Raw genomic sequence first — 22,942 nt, 5'->3', positions numbered from 1 at the left:
CTTTAATCCCTAGGGTTAAAGTTGCCACAGGTATCAGGTATTAGACAATATCAACCAATTTGTCTTTCAAATGTGATCTATAATGTTGTTACAAAGGTTCTAACTCCGAGATTAACTAGAGTCAAACAGAAAGCACTCAGAAACACAAACTGCATTCATACCAGGAAGACATTTTGGAAGGGCAATGATTGTACATGAAGTACTGCATGAGTCGAGGTGTAAGGAAAAGACAGGGATTGTGTCGAAGCTAGACTTTCAGAAGGATTATGACAAGGTAAGCTGGTCTTTCCTTGAACATTTACTGCACAGAAAAGGTTTTTAGGAGAAGTGGATTCATTGGGTAATGAAAGCAGTGTGAAGAGAGAGGGTGCTATTAATCTCAATGTGGAGAGAGGTGAATATTTTAGGAGTTTTAATTTTAAAATGTTTAAGACAAGAGAAACCTCTGTTACCCTTGCTTCTCAATCTGGTCACTGATGCTCTAGCAGAGATTTTGAAGACAGCTGGAAATAAGGGAGTGATTACTGGTTTATTGTCATCTGGGGAAAAACATACACTAGGCGCCGCCGTGCTCGCGACGTGCGCAGAGCTGCAGAGCGCGCAGCACGCGCGCACCAGGAAGCTGCCGAGCCAGCCCAGGCCGCAATCAGTGGCTAGGAGGGGATCGGCGTGGGTAGTTGTTTCCAGATAAGTTAGTTAGTTTCCAAATAATTGGTTTCCTAGTTGGTTGCTAGATTTGAGGGCTAAGGGCCATATATTCTGTAACTCAATCATGGATTGGTTAAGCAAGATCAATTATCCCAATTGTCTCTCTCTCCCTAAACACTCTCAAGCCCGAGCCGCCAAGAGGGGCATAACCTCCGCGATCAGAAGACACGGCACCGGACTACGAACTACGGAGTCAGGGGCCGGCTACCCTAGATCACCAGGCCCTTGACATTTATTACCAAATTTGGTGGACGGAGATTTGACTCATCCACAATATGCAGATGATACTATCCTGTTTTTTTGAGAATTACCTACAAAACTTGGCTAACTTGAATTTCTTGCTGTAATGTTATGAAGAAATGTCAGGGATGAGAATAAATTATGAGGTGGGAAGTGATACAGATAGCTGACACTTTCAATTAGCTGGGCAAGCTCTCAATGAAGTATCTTGGGTGTGGTGGTGTGGTGTGGTGTGCGTTGTACGGGGTTTCTTCCCCCTTTAATTCTTCTTAATATAATGAAGCGCAGTTCTCCTGCGTTTTCGAGAAAAAAAACCTATCAGCGACAAGAGGCTGACTAAGATTGAGTCAAGTGAGGCACCAGTGAAAACTGAGAACAGAATGGCAGCCTGGAAATATAGTCATTTATCTTATGGAGGCAACTATTCTAATAAATTCCAGCTTAAAAAGTATTCCAATGTATACAATGGGTTTCTATTGGCTGCATAAGGTAAGCATCAGAGAATTGACTCAGCTAGAGGTAGGTTCTTTTGGGAAGGAGTGGGCAACAAGAATCACCTGGTTAAGTGGGAAGCCTTAGCCAAACAAAAGGAGTTTGGTGGTTTGGGTTTCATAGACACCAGATTTATGAACCAAGCCCTGCAGCTAAGCGGATCTTTAAGTTACAAAGTGGAGAGGAAAGAATGTATTTGAACTTGTTGAAAAGGAAATACTTGAATGGTAAAAGCCTTTGCCAAACCTCTGGTAAAGGAGGTTCACAGTTTTGGCAAGGACTGCATGCTGTGAATGGCTGGTATTGTGGACGGAGAGTTCTCTGAAAACTGCTTTTTCCAAACCCATGCAGGATATGTATGTAATGAGCTGAACATCAGAGTGGCTGAAGCAGGAAGGAGTGACTGGAATCTAATCTTTAGAAGATCTGGAACAGTGGAGAGAGATAAGTTGAATGAGCTCATGGAGTTGGACAATGTAGACTTAACTGATTTAGAGGACAGGGTAATGTGGAAGCTCATCAGGGAAGTTCACAACTAGGTCTCTGTACATTGCACAACTAGGACTACTGCAAGGAAATACAGTAGGGGAGGCCCCTACTGTGCATTTATTTTATTAAAAAAAGAATGAAGAGAAAAAGAGGTGTAGGAAAAGAAGACAGCCTGTATAGGTGAAAGGTCGGTAGAAAGAAGCGGCATGCAACAGGCAGCCAAGAAAGAGTGAAAATAACTAAATAAGCACACAAGCTAGTTAATCGAGCTTAGCTATAAACAAATTAAAGATATAAGGCTGTGGTTGACCCTGTGAAGCTGAGGTTAACTTCATCCACACACTCGTTTCACCACTTACATGATACAAGGAGATATATCATTTCATATTGAGTTACATCCTCATCTAATTTCCACTTGGGTCTCATTATTTATTCTCTCTATAAAATCTTTTACGATGTTAGTTGTTAAAGGAACCTCATTGTTGTTATGATGCCGGTAAGGGGGTAGTGGAGGTGCCGGCGACGGCAATCCTTGGCTACGCAGGGCGTAGCCGCGGGTAGAGTCAGGGCGAGGTTTTACCCCTCGGCTCCCTATGTTGTTGGAGAAGATGAGACAAGGAAGAGGACTATTCCCAGGGTATCTCATGGTTACATAGCCATTAGGCAGCCCAATTCACCCTTAATTCTCTCACAATCACTCTTGCTAAGCTTCTAAATTAGCACAAGCTAATGGTGCACCCAGGATTTCCCCAAATTGGAGCCATTCAAGCCACTTTCCTGGCTTGCTGTGCCTGCCTTCTTTGCTCTGCAGGTGACTCTCTTGCCCCACATGACACTTGTGAGGAAAATATTACACAAAGATATCTGGTAATATATCGCCCATATCAACCTATGCCAGTCCATGCTAGCCAATATGCACTAGTGCAATATTGAAATAGCATGCTGTATTGGTATTGTTTATTGCAAATGGTATTAGAATGTATTTGAGGCATTTTCTTTCTTTCATTCAGATCATATAACAAAAGGAATAAATAATAGAAAACAATAGCATCATTGTGTATTTCAGAAGGCATGTACAGTATAAACTAAACTACAAGTATACCGCTATGTATAATAGTTCCAAAAGAACTGAATCTTAGGTCGTCGTAAAGTACCTTTACAAAGGGCAAGCTGTATTCTTCTTCCCACACAATGCTTGAAAGCAAAAAGTTCATACACATCAATCTCTGCTAATAGGATATCAACAGCATGGTAATCCTGAATCCAAAAGAAACAGAGAGATGCCACACACAAATCAATTGCTAATTCAAGCAGTCACAACAATATATGAGAGGCAAGAGTAAGTCATGGATGTGTATAGAGAACACAAGAGATGACTGTTGAGTAATGCCATTTGAGTTCCACTGTCATAGGACATTGCTGCTAATGATGTGTACTTGAATGACTATATAGACTTATTGGACCAGCCATAAGTGAACTATCAGATGCTAGCGCAAGAATTGCGTGGCACAACTGCACAAAAGTAAGAAATAAATTTGCAGTCCTCCAAAAAAATGTGTTTCCCTGTTAGAGTATGAGTATTCAGGCCCATGAGGCCCATGTATAGCATCCATATTGCCACCCTGGTTAGGGTTGGCCCAAGTTAAGGAAAACCTAATTCTAACATGGTATCGAGCTGGTTCCTCCCCTCCTCCCCAGCCAGCCGCCGCCAGCTGCTAGCCGCCGGCCGGCGCGCTGCCGCCGCCCTTGCAGCCATGGCCGGCCGCCCTCCCCCTCCTCCCTCTCCTACCTACTTCCACTCCTTCCTCCCACTCCCTGCCTACACGCGGGCGCAGGTCGCTGCTGCCCCGGGCGCCCCCTACGCCGCCCCTACTGCTCCTTCCCCGAAGGCAGGCGCGGCCGCCGCGGCCACTGGTGGCCCTCAACCAGGCGCAGGGGGCCTCTCCGCAGCGGGCGTGGCCGCGGTTGCTCCTCCTCCAGGCGGCCTCCTCGCAGCGGGCGTGACCGCGGCCGCTAGTCCTCCAGGCGGCCTCCCAGCAGCGGGCCTGGCCGCGGGCGCAGGCTTTGCCGAGGCCGCAGATCCCAGTGCCGCCGCCGTCGCTGCAGCCGTCTCCGCTGGGCTGGGCATGCCACCAAGTGCAGGCGTTGTCCCTGCAGACCTGGGCATGCCGATGGGCCTAGGTGGGCTGAGCATGCCGATGGGCGCGGCTGCCTTTCCCTTCCCCGCCCCGCCACCTCTGCCTACTACCTCCACCCTCCACGCCACGGACTCCGCCCTCGCCGCCGCCCTCATCACTGCTCGGGCTGCTGCTGCGGAAGGTCAGGCCCGTGTGCGTGTGGCCGCCCTCGCTTGGGAGCGCGAGCGTGTGCGGCCGATGTACTGGCCCGGCAGATCGCCAAGGCCAAGCAGCTCCTCCCTGTTAACTGTGAAGACTCTTATATTATAGGCCTGTAGGCCCATATGGTCCATTTATCTCACTGTCACCAGGCCTGACATTGCTCATGCAGTTCATATTTTGAGTCAGTTTGTTTGTGCCCCAACTTCTGTTCATTTTGGACATCTTCTTCGTGTCCTGCGGTATTTACGGGGGACATCATCTCAGAGTTTACTCTATGCACATGACAGTCCACTTCAGCTTCATGCTTATTCGGACTCTACTTGGGCGAGTGACCCCAATGATCGACGCTCCATCACAGGATACTGCATTCTTCTTGGTTCTTCTCCTATTGCATGGAAGTCCAAGAAACAAGCAGCTGTATCTCGCTCTAGTACCGAGGCTGAACTTCGAGCCCTTGCTACTACTACAGCAGAGATTGTCGGGCTTCGATGGTTGTTGGCTGATTTTGGTGTTTCCTGTGATGTTGCCACACCTCTTCTTTGTGATAATACCGGAGCCATACAAATTGCCAATGATCCTGTGAAGCATGAACTTACAAAGCATATTGGTGTGGATGCTTTCTTTACTCGGTCTCATTGTCAACAGAAAACTATTTCTCTCCAGTATGTGCCTTCTGAGTTGCAATTGGCTGACTTTTCACTAAAGCACAAACTCGAGAGCAGCATCGACTTCACTTGATCAAACTCAATGCTTCCAATCCTCCGCTTCCACCTTGAGTTTGAAGGGGGGTGTTAACTGTGAAGACTCTTATATTATAGGCCTGTAGGCCCATATGGTCCAGCCCATGAGGCTCTCTAGACCTATATATACTTTATCATCATCCCTCAGGAGAGTTCATGCTCTCAGATCCCTAAGGTTCGTAACACTCCCTGCCTCGCACGACGTCGAGGCCGCCTCCTTCGCCTCGTCGGGTCCCCACATGTCCCACACCGCGGTCCTCTGGCATGACTCGGTCGATCCACTTGTGGCGCCGCTTTTGGATTTCGCGCCAGGGTCCTCATCTTCCTCGACTGCCCTCATTGCTACCCCTCTGCCGCTATCGTCTCCTCTTGCTCCTCCTCCCTCCGAGCCGAGCGGAAGTTGGGGGGCCGTGGCGGCCACCGTCGCCGCCGCGTTGGACGCGGTGGGAGTCACTCAGCACCTCTGTGGACTCCACCTCCCGATGTCTTGCCCGGGCCTGTCGATTGGGACCCGACGGCCTGGGCATCTTTCCACCACCCGTGGTCGACCATGTGGGGCGCAAAGGCCTCCGGAGCGGGCACGGACCTGGGCACCGGCACGCCTCACCCGCCAGCGGCCATGCTCGCTTGTGCTCCTCCGGCGTCTCCGTGGGCTTCACCTCCCGCCGTCTCGCCCGGGCCTGTCGGTTGGGACCCAGCGGCCTTGGCTAGCTCCTTCAGCACCATGGCCCCGACACCTCCTGTCGAGCCAACCTGGATCGCCGACTCGGGAGCCACTTACCACACCACTCCCGACCCGGGTATACTCTCCTCTATTCACCCTCCTTCGTCTCATCCTTCGTCCATCTTCGTCCATCATGGTCGCCAATGGCTCGTGTCTTCCTGTCACGTCCGTGGGTGCCGCCGACGCTCATGGCTCCTTTCGTCTTCCCGACGTTCTTGTTGCACCTTCTATGGTTCACAACCTTTTTGTATTCATCGTTTTACAGCTGACAACTCTTGTTCCGTTGAGTTTGACTCTTCTGGTCTTACCGTGAAGCATTTGGCTACCTGGCGTCCTCTTCCCCGATGCGACAGCTCGGGGCCTCTTTACACCCTTCGTTTTCTGACTTCGGCTCCCTCCTCCTTGCCTTCTTTTTTGTCAGCTACTTTCGCCGCCACACCTTCCTCCACTACTTGGCACCGTCGTCTCGGCCATCCTGGTCGCGACGCTCTAATGCAGCTTAGTCGTAGTTCCAACATTCGGTGCCCTCGGACTCACGATGAGCACTTGTGTCATGCGTGCCAGCTGGGCCGTCATGTCCATCTTCCTTTTCAGTCCTCTTCTTCCCATACCTCTCGGATTTTCGATCTTGTTCACTGCGACCTATGGACTTCTCCTATCCTCAACATTTCTGGCTACAAATACTATCTCGTGGTGGTCGATGATTTTTCTCATTATTCGTGGACTTTTCCCCTGTGTGCCAAGTCTGATGCTTTCCCCACTCTTCTCCACTTTTTCGCCTGGGTGTCTACTCGGTTCGGCCTCACCATCAAGGCCGTCCAGTGTGACAATGGCAGGGAGTTCGATAACTCCACCTCCCGTGCCTTCTTCCTCTCCCATGGTGTCCAGTTGCGCATGTCTTGTCCGTATACCTCCTCCCAGAACGGCAAGGCTAGGCGCATGATTCGCACCACCAACGACATCATGCGAACCCTTCTGCTCCAGGCGTCCCTCCCTGCTCGCTTCTGGGCCGAGAGCCTACACACCTCTACCTATCTTCTCAACCCCCCTCCTTCCACTGCTTGTCCCGCTCCTACACCACACCACGCTCTTTTCGGTACCCCTCCTCGGTATGACCACCTTCGGGTCTTTGGGTGTGCGTGTTACCCTAACACCACAGCCACCGCTCCCCACAAGCTGTCTCCCCATTCAACTCTGTGTCTTCCTCGGCTATTCCCCTGATCATAAGGGTTACCGATGCTATGACCTCACCTCTCGTCAGGTCCTCATCTCTCGCCATGTGGTGTTCCATAAGTCTGTCTTTCCCTTCGCCACCACCACCACCACTACCACCTCTACACCTGACCCTGACCCCTTGTTTCTGTTTCCCACTGACATGGTGGTCCAGCCACTTTACCGCTCTCATGCAGGTACTGCTACTCCGTGCTCGACAGCGGGCCCGTGCCCCGGCTCACCGCCCACCAGTGGCACCCCTAGCTCTGCACGCTGCCCGGGTCCGGGGGCGTCGCCCTCCGGTGCTGCTCCTGCCCCTACGCGGTTTGCCCAGCCGGGGGCCTCCTCTCCACCGGCGCCGTTTCCACCGCCAGCGGCCTCTTCTCCGTCGCCGCAGTCACCACCGGTGGCCTCTTCTCCGTCGGAGACACCTACTCCACCGCCGCGGCCGCCGACTGCCCGTGTTGATCCGCCGGTGTACCACCCGCCGCTCCTTCACCGACACCCGTGTCATGTTCACCCAATGGTGACGCGACACACGGCTGGCACCCTGCAGCCCCAGGCTCTAGCGGCGATGCCCGGGGACTCGCAGGTCTCCCGGTACCCTCTTCCGTCCGCGAGGCCTTGCTGGACCCTCGCTGGCGCCGCGCGATGGAAGAGGAGTACGCGGCGCTCCTCGCCAACCAGACATGGGATCTGGTGCCACGTCCGCCGAGCTCCAACATCGTCACCGGCTAGTAGATCTGGACTCACAAGCGCCGGGTTGACGGCACTCTTGAGCGGTACAAGGCTCACTCGGTTCTCCGAGGCTTTACTTAGCGCCCTGGTGTCTACTACGACGAGACTTTAAGCCCAGTGGTCAAGCCGGCTACCGTCCGCACAATGCTCTCGCTGGCTCTCACACGCGGGTGGCCCGTGCATCAGCTGGACATCAAGAATGCCTTCCTGCATGGCGTTCTCACTGAGACAGCCTACTGCAGCCAGCCGACGGGGTTTGTTGACTCTTCTCGTGACAGATCCCACTGCATACCGAAGTCTTGCCGATGCACTTAAGTACCTCACCTTCACCCAGCCGGACATCACCTACGCCGTTCAGCAGATATGTCTCCATATGCATGATCCCCGGGAGCCACACCTCACCGCTCTCAAGCGGATCCTTCGCTACCTCCGCGGCACCGTCGACATCGGTCTCCTTCACCGACAGTCGTCCTCCATCGCACTCGTCGTCTACACTGACGCCGACTAGGCTGGGTGTCCGGACACTCGCCGCTCCACCTCCGGCTACGCTGTCTTCCTAGGCAGCAACCTGGTGTCCTGGTCATCCAAGCGCCAGCCGATCGTCTCCCGCTCCAGTGCCGAGGCGGAGTACCGCGCTGTTGCTAATGGCGTGGCTGAGGCTTCCTGGCTCCGGCAGCTCCTTGCCGAGCTCCACAGTCCTCTCTCCCGGAGCGCGTTGATCTACTGCGACAACGTCAGTGCGGTGTACCTCTCCACCAACCCGGTCCAGCACCAGAGGACCAAGCATGTGGAGATCGATCTACACTTTGTCCGTGATTGGGTCGCCATCGGCGATGTTCGGGTCCTCCACGTCCCGACCACCTCCCAGTTCGCCGACATCTTCACCAAGGGTCTCCCGTCCTCGACCTTCACTGAGTTCCGCTACAGCCTCAACATCACCCGTGGCTAGTTGCGTTTGTGGAGGGGCGCGTGTGTTGTACTTCTTTTCGTGTCTAGTCTGCAAACTCCACTACGTCGGTAGTTCAGACTGCGGGGGGTGTTAGAGTATGAGTATTCAGGCCCATGAGGCCCATGTATAGCATCCATATTGCCCCCATGGTTAGGGTTGGCCCAAGTTAAGGAAAACCTAATTCTAACATTCCCCTCTGCTGTTCGACCCTAAAGCTTTCACTCAAAAAATGTTACAGATGGTCTTAGAAAATGCAGCATACCTCACCAAAGGACGAAAACCTCTCCCTTATTGTGTCTTGCAATTTTTCTTCAGCTTCTTCTTCTGTAACTTCTGTATTCGATCAGCAACAATCACTTAATGATGGACAAAAAGACCCTGGTTGGGTCTTACTAACTTCTTACAAATGAATTAATAAAGTTGTTATGTTCAGACCATCAAGCATTATATGTTATAAAAGAGTTTAGACATAATGAAAACACAAAAAATGGATCATATTTGGATTATGTGTTTACAAAACTGAAATGAGACCAGCAAACCACATTAAAATTGTGCTCTAGGAAATCAGTAGAGCACATGTAGCAATTTTTTCTAATTAATAAAATTAGGATGATTCGTCTATATTTGGACAGAAGCATGTTTTAATCAGAAGATGAAAGCGCTACAACAACAAAAAATGAAAGCATGCCATGTTCAAAATTTCTGAAAGCTAATGTACTCTTTGATGTGGTATACCACTTGTGCTTTGTGATCCCATAGCTATTTGAACCCTCACAATTCACATCAAACCACTAATTATCCAAGATTCAACAGAACAAAAGGTTTCCTAAAATAATGTCTGAGCAGATAAATAGCAGAGACACCTAATTGCAACATGAGCTGAGACGAAGAATTAACCATATTTGGCTATGGAGAACTGCAGGTGACGAATAAAGCAGGTGACTGCTTAACCACAGATTAAAGGCATGTAACTTCTAAGGGAAATTAATGAGAGCAAAATTATTTGAAATACCTAGACATAATAAAGACAAAGTACTATACATAACAAATGCATCTGTATGCAGAGTATAGCAGTAGATAATAGCTCAAATACAATACATATGCAGAAGACTTTATGGTAAAAGATGACCTGCAACAGCCCCAACAGTCTTTGCAACATTTGGCAGACTAAGTTCTGTACGGACACCATCACCACCAACAGAAGGGCCCCAGGCAAATGGTCCTGCACTCAGATCAACAAAAGCAAACCTGAAAATAAACATCAGGTTAGAAGGATGGCCACTCTAACCTCAATTTAGGGAGGGGATTAGGAAAAATTATATCAGACCTCTCTCTGCCTATCCATATATCTGTAAGACATTGGGCATGGAGACCCTTCAAATCACTGGACTTAAGTGCAGTTTGTACAATGTCATGCACCTCATCCTTTGTACCATGTAATATCTATAAGAATATTCAATGTTATATAAACATACGGAAAGAAGTTTAATTTAGTGTACCAACATAAAAGCGCCACCTGAACAGCCTTTTCATAAACAATGTCGTCTTTACTCTTCCCTTCCTTCAGCAGCTCAAAATTGCTTAATGCTTCCTTGCATTTCTTTGACCAACCCCCCTGCACGATAAGTGTAAAGCACTTCGTTAGGTATTTTGATACATTATAAAACACTGTCAAGACCTGGCGCAGTGGTGAGAAGCCTTCCCACTGAGCCAAAGGTCATGGGTTCGACGCAGCCTCTCTGCAAAATGCAGGGGTAAGGCTTGCCTCGGTTATTCCTTCCCCAGACCCCACTCGTGGGAGCCACCAGCACTGGGTCTGCCCTTTTTTTTTTTTGCAAAACACCATCAAGAAGATCTTCATGCAACTGCTTCAGAGGAAAGAGCCAAGTGCTCTTCAATCGAATGCATTCAAACAATCAAGTCATATGATCAAAATGCAAACTTACAAAGTGCTTAAAAAATCATGATCATGAAAAGTGTATCATCTAAGTTAAATCGTCGAATTGAATGGACCAATCAAAGAAATAAATGTTTTCCAGGTACAAATAACACCAAAGATGATATAACAAATAAAACATACCATATCGATACTGTCAGTTCGAGTCCATGAAAATGATGATAGAGGATGACTTTCATATAACGGCCTTCTGTTGACTCCTTTCTCGATATCTGCCAAATACAGATGTGCACATAAATATAACTAGGGGAAAAGGATAAAGCAACTAGCGTGTGTCAGACTGTTGTTTTCATGGAAGGTCTCATCTGCAAACAAATGTTGTCTTTATGAGTGTTGAATTGTCACTTCACAAAATGTAATTCACACAAAACTCATTGCATGTCAATCATAGGGCTTCAGAAGATTATTTTATCAACTAGCAGGTAACCACGGGAAAAAAAAGTGATTTGTTAACTAACAGATCACAAAAGAAAAGAAAAAACAGTAGAGGTGGACAGTAACTAAACAGTGGTGAATATGGATGGCCTGCTGAGGGAGCAGAACTGGTATACAAAAACAAGGATAACGGTAGATGGTAGATGGTAGATGGCAGATGGTAGATCTACATATCAAAAATAGTAAACGATAGGTAAAGTGTATTATTTTTCCCCCTTTCCGGTGATGCAGATGTGAAGTACTTTGCTAATGTAGACCGTGGATAGGTAAAAATGTAAATCGTGCTACAGAAAGAAACATTTAATATCAAATGAGTGCATAAAAAATTGAATGGATATTATGTGACAACCTCACAATAAAGTACATGTCTTTTAAAATAAAAAAATAGATTAAGGCAAAATCCACCATATAAAATTTATTTACTTAGGTGCGGGATAAATACCAGGAGTCCAAAAATCTTGACACTTGATTACATTCATTATAAAGGGAATAAGCAGTCAATCCTTAGTCATCAAACCTATTTCTTTATTTCGCAGCTGCATCCACCAACTTATAGTGAAATATCTTAATCCACCACAGATTTTTTTTTTCTTATCGGTCCACATATGAACATAGTATTTGCACCCATATACATTTCCACCATTTATGTCACTGAAATTCGTAAATAAGAATATAAAGAGGAAATACAATATTTACCAAGGAAGAGTTTGTTGTCACTTTTAGATTGGAGTATCCGAGCTTGCAGGGTCTTGTTCTGAAACATAATAACTAGCCCATCATGATCCAAAAACAGTTCAGTTTTAAGTAAGACTAAATAAAACCAAGATTAATTGGAGAGCCACAGCAAAGCAAATTTTTGTTTGCGCGATAGCTCTGTATAGAAGGAAGTGGTGTTCATTCGAGTTGACAATACATGAGCAGCAGCAGCAGTTAAGCATATGTAACGTAACAATGCCTGGGGTCCCAGAGAAATTTTGCAAAATGAGCAATCTTCAGACAGTAACTCAGATTAAGAACCAACCGACATTCCCGGTGCTGTATCTCTAGCAAGATGTGTCCTTCTCTTTCTAGGAATAGCAGTGGCTCAGGAAACAAATATCAGCGGCTGAGCACCTGCTTTCCTCTTCACTTCCTGTAGAGAGCTGCAAACCTAACTGCTTAGATATTCCATTTCCATTTCCCATATCTTTGTTGGAGTATAGGAGTGAGTATTGGCCCATGTGGCTAGGCCCATGAGGCCCATGTATGCTGTACTATATTGCTACCCTCCTAGGGTTAGCCTAATCAATGAATCAGAAATTGTAACATGGTATCAGATTAGGGTTACCTTCATCCCCTGCCCACCCCAGCCGCCGCCTCCTCTGGCCGGCGCGCCGCCGGCAGCCATGGCCGGCCGGCCTGATCCTCCTCCTCCCTTCTATTTCAACTCCTTCCCTCCTCACCCCACCTCCACCTGGGCACAAATCGCGCGCAACCCACAGCCCAGACCCGCCGCACCTGCCTCCACCTCTACCGGCGACGCTGCTGTCCTGGCCGCCGGCGCGGCTGCTGCTCTGGCTGCGCGCGCGGGGCCGGCGGGAGCTGCGGAGGCTGCGGCGCGCGTGGCACGAGCGGATCCAGCCGCCGCAGGAGCAGAGGCCACGGTGCGCGCGGATCCCGCGACCGCGGAAGCAGAGGCCGTCGCGGACGCGCTTGCGCCGACGGCCGGCCTCCACGGAAGCCTCACGGACGCCCTGGGCGCGGCCGACGCCACCACCACAGCCGCCTACGCCCGGGGAGCAGCCGCCGCCATTGCTGCAGGCCTCGGCATGCCCCTGGACGCGGCTACTCTGCCCAGTGAGCTGCTCATGGCTGTGTGCGCTCTGTCCAGGGGGCTGGCTGCCGGCCCCAGCGCAGCTGCGGGTGCGGGAGGCACGGCCCCCTTCCCCGCACCACCTCCGCCGCCCGTGACCCATCGTCCGGACTCCACCATCCTCGCCGCTCTCGTCACTGCTCGCGCTACGGCTGCGGAAGGCTGGGAACGCGTGCGTGAGGCCGCCCTCGCTTGGGAGCGCGAGCGCGACGCGGCCGACGCCTTGGCCCGTCAGATCGCCGAAGCAGAGCAGTTCCTCGGCATCTTGTCCTCGCCCGACGTCGGGACCACGTCCTCGGGATCGGCCGCGGTCATCTGGCACGATCCGGCCGACCCCCTCGTGGCGCAGCTCCACTACCAGGCCGGGGGCGTCCAGAACATCCGCCACCTCGTCCCGGGCATCCTCGAGCCCGAGTCGCCCTCCTACGCTCGCTGGAGGGACTTGGTCCTCATCACCCTCCGCCGCTACACCCTCGACGACCACGTCCTCCTCGACACCGCGGGCGCGGTCCCGACCCCCTCGTGGCTACGCCTCGACAGCATCGTCCTCTCCTGGATTCTGGGGACGATCTCCCTGGACCTCCACGACCTCGTCCGCAACACTCCGAGCGCTCGCGGGGCCTGGCTGGCGCTCGAAGGCCAGTTCCTGGGCAACGCCGAAGCCCGGGTTCTACGGCTCGATGCGAGCTTCCGCACCTTCGTCCAGGGCGACCTCTCCGTCAACGATTTCTGCCGCCAGATGAAGGGCATGGCGGACTCTCTTGGCGACCGCGGGCTCAGTGACCACTACTCCTACCTCCGGACGTGGATCACCCGGCAACGGCCCTTCCACACCTTCTTGCAGGTCCGTGACGACCTTGTCATGGAGGAGCTTACTCAGGGCCTACAGCCTAGGTCCACCTCCGCCCCGAGGTCCTCGTCCTCCTCGACTGCTCTCGCTGCCACTCCTCCGCCCCGTCCAGCCTCGCCACCACAGTCGTCACTTCTCGGTCCTCTTCCCCCCGGGCCGAGCAGGGGTGGGGGGGCCGCGGCGGTCGCCGTCGCCGTGGTGGGGGACGTGGAGCGGGTCGTGGGGGCAACACGACGCCGCCACCTCCACGGGGTGCATCCTGGCCATCCTTCCACAACCCATGGTCAGGGCGCATCTCCATGTGGCCGTTCCAGGCTTCCGGTGGTGAGCCTCGCCCGCCGGCGGCCATGCTCGCTAGTGCTTCCCCGGGGTTTCCCTCCGCGACCCCATGGATGGCACCCCCCGCATCTACGTGGCCCGGGCCTGCTGGCTGGGACCAAGCGGCCTTAGCCCACTCCTTCGGCACCATGGCCCTGACACCATCAGTTGACACACAGGGCAAGCTATCAGAGGCAGAGGGTTCACCAGTGACAGATTCCACTGCCTATCGGAGTCTTGCCGAGGCACTTCAGTATCTCACATTCACCCGGTCGGACATCACCTATGCAGTTCAGCAGATATGTCTCCATATGCAAGATCCCCGGGAGCCACACCTCACCGCTCTCAAGCGGATCCTTCGCTACCTCCGCGGCACCGTCGACTTCGGTCTCCTTCACCAACGGTCGTCCTCCACAGAGCTCGTCGTCTACACTGATGCCGACTAGGCCGGGTGTCCGGACACTCGCTGCTCTACCTCCGGCTACGCCGTCTTCCTAGGCGGCAACCTGGTGCCCTGGTCGTCCAAGCGCCAGCCGGTCGTCTCCCGCTCTAGTGCCGAGGCGGAGTACCGCGCTGTTGCTAACGGCGTGGCTGAGGCTTCCTGGCTCCGGCAGCTCCTCACCGAGCTTCACAGCCCTCTCTCCCGGAGCGCACTGGTCTACTGCGACAACGTCAATGCGGTGTACCTCTCCACCAACCCGGTTCAGCACCAGAGGACCAAGCATGTGGAGATCGATCTACACTTCGTCCGCGATCGGGTCGCCATCGGCGATGTTCGGGTCCTCCACGTCCCGACCACCTCCCAGTTCGCCGACATCTTCACCAAGGGTCTCCAGTCCTCGACCTTCACCGAGTTCCGCTCCAGCCTCAACATCACCAGTGGCTAGTTGCGTCTATGGAGGGCTCGTGTGTTGTACTTCTTTTCGTGTCCAATCTGCAAACTCCGCTGCGCCGGTAGTCCAGACTGGGGGGGTGTTGGACTATAGGAGTGAGTATTGGCCCATGTGGCTAGGCCCATGAAGCCCATGTATGCTATACTATATTGCTACCCTCCTAGGGTTAGCCCAATCAATGAATCAGAAATTGTAACAATCTTCTTTTCCTTCCCTACTCTACCTCTTCCTAAGGACAGCAGTAGCGCTAGTCCACAGACTAGAATACTGAATACCCACCTTGTGGAATAGCAATAGGAGTATGTTGGCAGAGACAATAAGGAGAGGCCAGGACCCAGGTTAGCCTCCACCACTATAGGAATATTATATTCCTTTTCCTCTACGAAATTATCATAGATCATGTGTAAAAAACATTTTCATTGGGCTTCCATATCAGTCTGAAACTACAGCTTACTGATTTAACACCTCCAAAAACAAATCAAACAGAATCCTGTGAAGATACCAATGGGAGTTTTGCTTCTTTGCTGTAACTAGTTTAAGTTCTCTGGTGATATAATAGTTCCCTCAATCCAAATATTAGTGAACTGATTACAATTTGATAGCTTCTATGGAAAATGGACATTATGAGGTAACTTTAAGGTAGTTTAATCAAAACTCTCTTGTACAAGTCAAACGTGTATTGTTAAATTCTGCATACTAGAATAGAACAACTCTTAGAACAAGATATATATAAGTATAAAGAAATACCATATGCACAAGAGATTTATAAAGCCAAGACATAATATTCATCAAATGATAACAGGAAGTCTGATATGGATTTCAACTTACCTCCCTGAGCAAGTTGATCTCAGACTCAGAGAAGCCTTTCCTGCGACAATACATCGCACATAAAAATAAGCAAATGTAACATAGAAACAGGAAGATGGCGCATAAAAATAAGCAAATAAACATAGAAACAGTTAACCAATCATGAAATCTGAGATAATAAATCATATAGAAAGCAGTGGTCATGGTTGGCATGATATGGTAGCATACAAAAATCAAAAGACCCTTTAATGTTTTCATACAGTTCTGAATACCTAAGTCACATTTCACACCAGTTTAAAAAAATATTTTTGGGCAAGGCATTTAGGTAAACTAGAGACGGTGTAGATTGAATTTCAAATGTATTTTAAACATTTAAGGCCCTGTTTGGGACAGCTCCACCAGCTCCAGATCCACCAAAAACAGCTCCACTCCACAAAAGGGTTTTATTAAAAAGCAGGGGAGGCCCCCCACTGTGAGATTTTATTAAAAAAGCAAAAGCCAGAAACTGTACAGAGGAGAAAGAACAAAAAAACAAAAACCACCCAAGAGGCTGAGGGAGCCACTAGTCAGCTATGAAACTAAGAAAAGGAGTCTATACAATAGAGGAAAACATAGCGCTTGTCTTCAGACATTCTATGAGCTTGAAGTCTAGCCTCATCCAAAAAGGAGCATTTCTAGGAGGAGAAAGAGGGTCGTCCTCTGTCAAATATCAAGTTATTTCACTGCTTCCATATGTGCCAGGCAGCAATGACGAAGATCTCCATAAAGGGAATTTTGCTGTTTCGACTGCATCATCATTTGGAAGAAATCACTTTGAAAGTTCCAGTGCATATTCAAGTGTTGCCAGCAGGCCTGACTGAATGGACAGCTGAAGAAGAGGTGGAAAGCAGTTTCCTCAACATTCTGATTGCAGAGAATACAATTATAGTTATTGCCCTCCAACTTGTGTTTTTTCCTTTTAAGAAGGTTCCTTGTGTTTAGCCTATCCATAATCAGGAGCCAGTCGAAAACTTTAAGTCTGTTACTGCATTTTGAGTCCCAGATCCACAGAAAAGGAGCAGGGGGCTGAACATTTCTGTAGGGGAAATTGTAGAATTTAGAAGATGTATAGCTGCTACTTCCCCAAATATAGTGCCAAGAGTCTTTTGTATCTTATTGAACCTGTATAGATTGAACGTAATCTTGCATTCTTTGATATTCTTGATAAGCTTGTTCAGACAGAGGAAGGTGGAATTGTGACTTACTCAAACAATTCCACCAAATCCAGATACAACGAAGCAGTGGATCAGGGCGGCACATTCACCATTTTGGTGGAGCTCCTCAAGGGGTGCTCCACCAAACTCAAATTGGAGTTGGGTTACCCACCACTGCCACCGGTTACACAAATACCGGTCCATTCTAATTTTTCTTTCGTCTTCCTGTCACGGTTCCTTCTCTCTTTCTCTGCTTCTTTTCCATTGATACATCCCCACCGCCGCGTGACTGCCATCCGGCCACAAGCCCGGACCCACCACACGTGTTGCGCCACCGCGTGCCTGGCCCTGCCTCGCATGCTGCCGTGTGGTAGCGGCCCCGACGCACACGCGCCCCAGCCATGCGCGAGATCCGTGCCGCGCGGGACGCCCCGGCCGCATAACCCGGCCACAAGGGAGCCACCCCCAGCCCCGCAAGCGTGCACTCCAGCCCAGGCCGCGCAAGCACAAGCACGAGGGCCTGACACGGTGGGCTCCGATCTCGCCTCGGGCGCGACCTTCAGCCCCGCCCGGGTTGGTGAGGCACCGACATGGGAGCTCCGGCCGCGAGCGCCACCCCCAGCCCTGCGAGCATGCACTCAAGCCCCGGCGCCGGCCACATGAGCGTGGGGGCCGATGCAGTGGGCCTCGTCCCACCTTGTCCCCGAACTCCGAAATGTTGTACTCTGATCGGGACGAAGAATAGGGGCAAATCTGGCTATCCCAACCAAAGTGTCCATGTGTGCATCTGGAGCTGCTGTGTACCCAGACGGTTCCCTGGTAGATCCACTAGTGGAGGCGTGGAGCTGCTCCATGGTGAATCCCAGATCCAGATTCATGTTTTCAGTGGTATAGTTGTCCAAAACAGGCCCTAAGTAAAACTACAGGCAGCGTAGATTGGATTCCAAATATATTTGTAGCAGGTTGCAGCATGACAAGCAAGATACAACTTGTTTATAAGATCTAAAGTTACAAGAAAATGAAAAATCTTCTTTGTTTTATGAGGATGGTGCCATGATGGATATAAACAACTACTTTTTTTGCAGTGTCATGTTGCATCAGTTACACATGGTTCATTGTAATGGAAGTGTTCAAACTCACCGATAACCATAATTAACCCTCTTGCCAATAGGCTTGGGATTGAGAACGAAGATATTGTAAGCCTCTTGTATCTGAAGGTGATCAACAAGAGTTGAAAATATATGTTCCATTTGAGCACTATCCACTTGCAAAAGTAACTCTTCATTTTCTCTGCGACAAAGAAAAAAATGGATATATTTTATCAATGGTAGTGGAAGTTATGGCAAATGCAAAGGTACCATCATAGAAGTATAGACAAATGTCACTGGAATGGAAACCGAGTTCTCTATGAGCTGCATCGTAAGTAGCTAACATGATTACAGTGCAGGCATGGCAGAATTGCCTATAACACACTCCCTCATTTTGTAAATATGAGGCATTCTGAATACTAGCACAGCCTCTTATATGCAACTTTGAACACTATTTTTAATATGAAACTGATAGTAATATAATACAAATACTTTTATCATAAACTCAATGATGCTATTTCCATATGACCAAACCAAACAGTCATATTCCCGTTTTTGGTGAACAAGCAAGGGAAAAGACCAAACAGTCAGTTTTAGATTAATTTTTCATATTATATTAAGAGAAGAAAGGACCAAACAGTCAGTTTTAGATTAATTTTTTATATTATATTAAGAGAAGAAAGGACCAACAATCAGTTTTAGATTAATTTGTCAGATTATATTAAGAGAAGAAAGGACCAAACAGTCAGTTTTAGATTAATTTTTCATAGTCCCTCTGTTCACAAAAGAATGCAATTCTCGTTTTTTGAGGAGTCAAACAGTTTGAATTTTAACTGACATTCTTGATACAAAATAAGTACCCTTAGATTAGTTATAGAATACATCTTCATAATAAATTTATTTGGATACATAAATGCTAATTCTATTTACTATAAACTTGGTCAAATTTGAGCTAATTTGACCGGCACGATACCATAATTGCATTCTTTTGTGGACGGAGGGAGTAAATATAGAGGTTTCACAATAACACATGAGAAGGTTATATGAAGACAGAAAAAAAGTACAAAGACAACAATATATATGTCTAAATTGCATATGACTAAATGAGTTCATGAGCACACACCAAGGCACTGCAAGGAAAATTTGCAAAAAAATGTGAATACCTACAACCATGTAGCAATTTGTTCTTTCGTATACTCATTTTTAGTTGCCAATCAATAGCAAGACCATACTAAGATTTCTTTTAATGCAGATATACTATACATTATCATAATAGATCTAAACCTGCTTTTTGGGTTGAAATTTTACCAAACCAGTGTATGAACATAATAGAAACAATGGGTATTAAAGAACAACATACTTGGAATCCGTGAGATCATCTTTACGGGATAGAACTTTTATAGCATGCTCAAAAACAGATAAGACATCTTCTCCCATGTGTATTGCATGCACGGAGAAACTGCATCAAAAGAAAATTAGCTGGAATATTGGGGAACCATTCTCATTGAAGCATGTCAAGGCTTAACTACAGAAATTTGATTGAATATACAGACCCCAAGTTGGATCATAAATGTACATATTCCTTACTTGTGGTTCACATGGCTGACTAAAGGAAGATCATAATGCTGAAGTTTCTTAACAGTAGTCTTGTAGAACGGGGTTAGAACTTCACCAACTGGAGGGATTCTTGTGTACTCAAATATGTGATCTATTTTTGTAAACCAGCGCTCCAGTTCTTCAGGCCCCAACTTAAACTCTAACAAAACCAAGGAACTGTTAATGCTTATTATAAACAAACTACCTACAAACTTGTGTGATTTCATATAGATGATTTACCGTGCCCTCCATTTCCATCAAATCCAATAAAGATGAAGTTCACAGGGATCGAAAGATATATGGAATCAACCTCTGCCAGGCTCAAATAGTTTGCAATATTACCTTGGTATTAAGAAAAGAAGAAATTTAGTAGTGAAAAGATCTCTGCTTCTTAAATAAGAACACACAATAATAGCAGCTAGACTATCCATATTTCATGTGTGATTCCTGATTGTTAGAGATGGGCATGCATAATACAATTATCAAGGCTGCAACTATAATCACATCTCAAAACATCAAACTATAAAAGGCAGGTACCAAGTGCTCAAAACTCCCACACAGGTGGATCTGGGGAATGGAATCCCTAGGCAACCTTACCCTTGTTTATTTGAGGCTGATTCAAAGTTCAAACCCAGGACTTCAAGGAGGCTGATAAAAAATCTGCTACCCCATAGCAATAGCATATTATGAATAATTTAGACATAATCGGTATGCTAATATATTACACTAATGTAGCTGTGCTTATTGGTTGGTCATATATCCTGCAAACTAATATTTGCGGTTTTTACCTAAACAGCAAGACAAACTCCACATGCAGTCAAATGGTCTTGATTTTTATCTCCAGGTGGCCACACCATTTAATCAACAAAGTACATGCATATCTGGACAGAAAGGTTGCTAATCTAGAATCATGTATTCTCTCCCTGCTCTAGTTCACCTGTTGCAGCATTGTGACCCTCCTAGGGGCACCTAAATATAATTATCTTCATCCACAGACCACAACATTCATATGCACATATCCATAAGGAAAAAGGAGCTGATGATATAAATAACTTATAAAATGCAGATGACCCAGAAACTGTTCTGTGCTCACTTGTGCTAGCTGTGGCTGCAGTGCAGCTAGTCAGTGCTACAGTTTTTTTTGCTGTAGCTGTGGCTGGCTGCTGCCACAGACAACTGTAAATATTAGAGTAGTTAGTAAGTGGCATTGTGTATTGATACAGTACAGAGAACTACATTATATCAGTGCTCTTGCATAAATAATGGCAAGAGGCCCATCGACAACAGTATATCAGCTCCAACAATAATAGTTTCAAATTAGTAAAATCACCAGTATTACACAATCGTTACTTGGTACTTGTTACTTGTAGCTTATATATCATTGTAGAGGCTTTGGCAGAGCAGAAAGTAGTGAGTACCAAGAATCAAAGATTGTATTCAGAATTTCAGTTTAGCCTGTTTGAATTGTGCCCTGCATTATATAATCCCAGGAGTTGCCGACAGACACAAAGAACCTACCAGCTCTTGTGAAGTTGAGCGGGCCCTTTTTGCTAGAGTCCCGTGATGCAGAACCTTCCAAGTCATCGAACTCTACAAAATGAAATGAACACAAGCAGTCAATGTGATACCAAGCAAAGGCAGAATGCAACAAGCAAACAGTAATCCAAAAAAAAAGCGATTAAAAGAGGAAAACCGAAGGTTCCGGACCTGTACGGATGACAGACTCAGTCCAGAACCTGCTCTTGTCCTTGAGGTTGAAGAGCGAGAACACCGAGGACGCCCCCGAGCCGCCGATCTTGCGCGTCCGGGTCCCCGGCGTGGACTCGGCTGCCTCCGGAGACGGCGCCTGCAGCATCGAGAGGATAAGAGGAAGGGAAAATTCAACACCGACTGGAACCTCCGACATGATCAGATCCAATCAGTAGATCGGGGGGTTTGGGCAGAGACCAGGTTACCTGCAGGAGCAGGAGTAGGAGCGGAAGCGCGAGGATGAGGGAAGGCCTCCGGAAGGGGGGCATCTTTGCCGGCTGTGGTGCCGAAGCGCCGCCAGCAGTACAGAAACCGGAGACTGGAGACTGGAGGCCGTACGCCGGCGGCACCAGGGGTTTTGGGGCTCCGGTCTTCGGCTCTCTCGAGGCACGAATCCCTATTGTCACGACTCACGAAGATTCGGCTGCAGCTGAGGGCGTTCCTCGGTTTCTTTTTCTGGATCGTGAGCTCTCCGATCAGGATTGAACGGCCACGATGATGTGTTACCGGTACTGTCTCAGAGCAACTCCATCATGCGCTTAAGCCCTCAAAACTAAATTTGAGAGATTGAAAACAAAAAAATTAAAAAAAAATCTAATAGAGCTTCTACTAGAGAGCCTTCAAATTTAACAGGCCCCCTCAAATTCCGCAAGTCCCCAATCCTCATTCCTGATTCCTAGGGGCTTTAGAACTTATTCACTTGTCTGGAAAGTCATCTTTAAAGAAAGTCACTTGTTTCTATTATTTCTCTCGTCTTCACGTCTTCTCCTTTGTCCTAGGCAGCAACACTGCCTCCTCGTTGACACCCCGCGCAACCTGCTCGTCTTTTGCATCTCTTTCTCCGACAACCATAGCATAGAGGCATGGGTGAGTGTCAACCATGTCAGGCGTCGTGCAAGTGTGAGCGCCGCGCCAGGGCTACACACAACACAGGTCAGGGGCAGCCACTACGCGGAAGCATAGCATGGTACGAGCGAGTGTCAAGCATCATGCGAATAAGTGGCAGACTCCTCACGGAGGATGGAGAAAGAAAAGGAAAGAGAAAACATAAAAGAAAAGGAGAGTCGTAAAGAATGGCATGTGAGTTCTACTTAGCACGTGTTTAGTTGAAGGTGCTAAAGTTTAACAGATATTGTAGCATATTTGTAACTATAACAATTAATGTTCAATCATGAACTAGTTAGGCTTAAAAAAATATCCTGCAAATTATTCTCTATTTATGTTTTTAGTTTCGTAAATAGTTTATATTTAGTACTCAATGTATGTATCTAAACATTCGATTGGATAGGTGTTAAAAACAGTTCAAACCAAACAGGTCCTTAATAAAGAGAATTGATTTTTTCTCAATTTGTTGCATGAGCACTTTCCTATCCTGGAAATTTGTTTTCTAATTTGCTAAATTGTAAGGGAAGAGGAAGATCCAGTGGATATGCTCTTAGGCCTCATTGGAACAACTCCACTTCATTAGTTAAGCTATTTTGTTTTTGCTTCAGCTCTACGAGTAGCTCTATCAGTGGAGTTAAAACTGTTTCGATGAATCGCTTAGCAAAATAGCTCTGCATGTGTAACTTAT

At 48.1% G+C, this 22,942-nt stretch overlaps 1 protein-coding gene across 2 annotated transcripts in view; it reads right to left on the bottom strand.

The window, feature by feature from the left end:
• Window positions 1-21,800, bottom strand: part of LOC110435153 — a 38,163-nt gene extending 16,363 nt beyond the window's left edge. For both annotated transcript variants that reach the window (XR_002452831.1, XM_021460585.1), the window contains exons 1-15: window positions 21,576-21,800; window positions 21,328-21,466; window positions 21,139-21,210; window positions 19,861-19,962; window positions 19,612-19,780; window positions 19,385-19,483; window positions 18,077-18,226; window positions 15,765-15,804; window positions 11,720-11,777; window positions 10,712-10,800; window positions 10,148-10,246; window positions 9,959-10,074; window positions 9,761-9,879; window positions 8,894-8,964; window positions 3,084-3,186 (exon numbers count right to left, since the gene is read on the bottom strand). Coding sequence is in view for 1 of the 2 variants with exons in the window: in XM_021460585.1 (XP_021316260.1) it covers window positions 3,084-3,186; window positions 8,894-8,964; window positions 9,761-9,879; window positions 9,959-10,074; window positions 10,148-10,246; window positions 10,712-10,800; window positions 11,720-11,777; window positions 15,765-15,804; window positions 18,077-18,226; window positions 19,385-19,483; window positions 19,612-19,780; window positions 19,861-19,962; window positions 21,139-21,210; window positions 21,328-21,466; window positions 21,576-21,638 (1,489 nt within the window). In the remaining variant the exon portion in view is untranslated. The remainder of the gene's footprint in view (window positions 1-3,083; window positions 3,187-8,893; window positions 8,965-9,760; window positions 9,880-9,958; window positions 10,075-10,147; window positions 10,247-10,711; window positions 10,801-11,719; window positions 11,778-15,764; window positions 15,805-18,076; window positions 18,227-19,384; window positions 19,484-19,611; window positions 19,781-19,860; window positions 19,963-21,138; window positions 21,211-21,327; window positions 21,467-21,575) is intronic.

The sequence above is a fragment of the Sorghum bicolor genome, chromosome 4 (assembly GCF_000003195.3).
Source record: "Sorghum bicolor cultivar BTx623 chromosome 4, Sorghum_bicolor_NCBIv3, whole genome shotgun sequence".
In the NCBI taxonomy this organism is placed as follows: Eukaryota; Viridiplantae; Streptophyta; class Magnoliopsida; order Poales; family Poaceae; genus Sorghum; species Sorghum bicolor.
The sequence above is the reverse complement of the archived record's forward strand: the minus strand, read 5'-3'. Positions and strand labels throughout refer to the sequence as shown.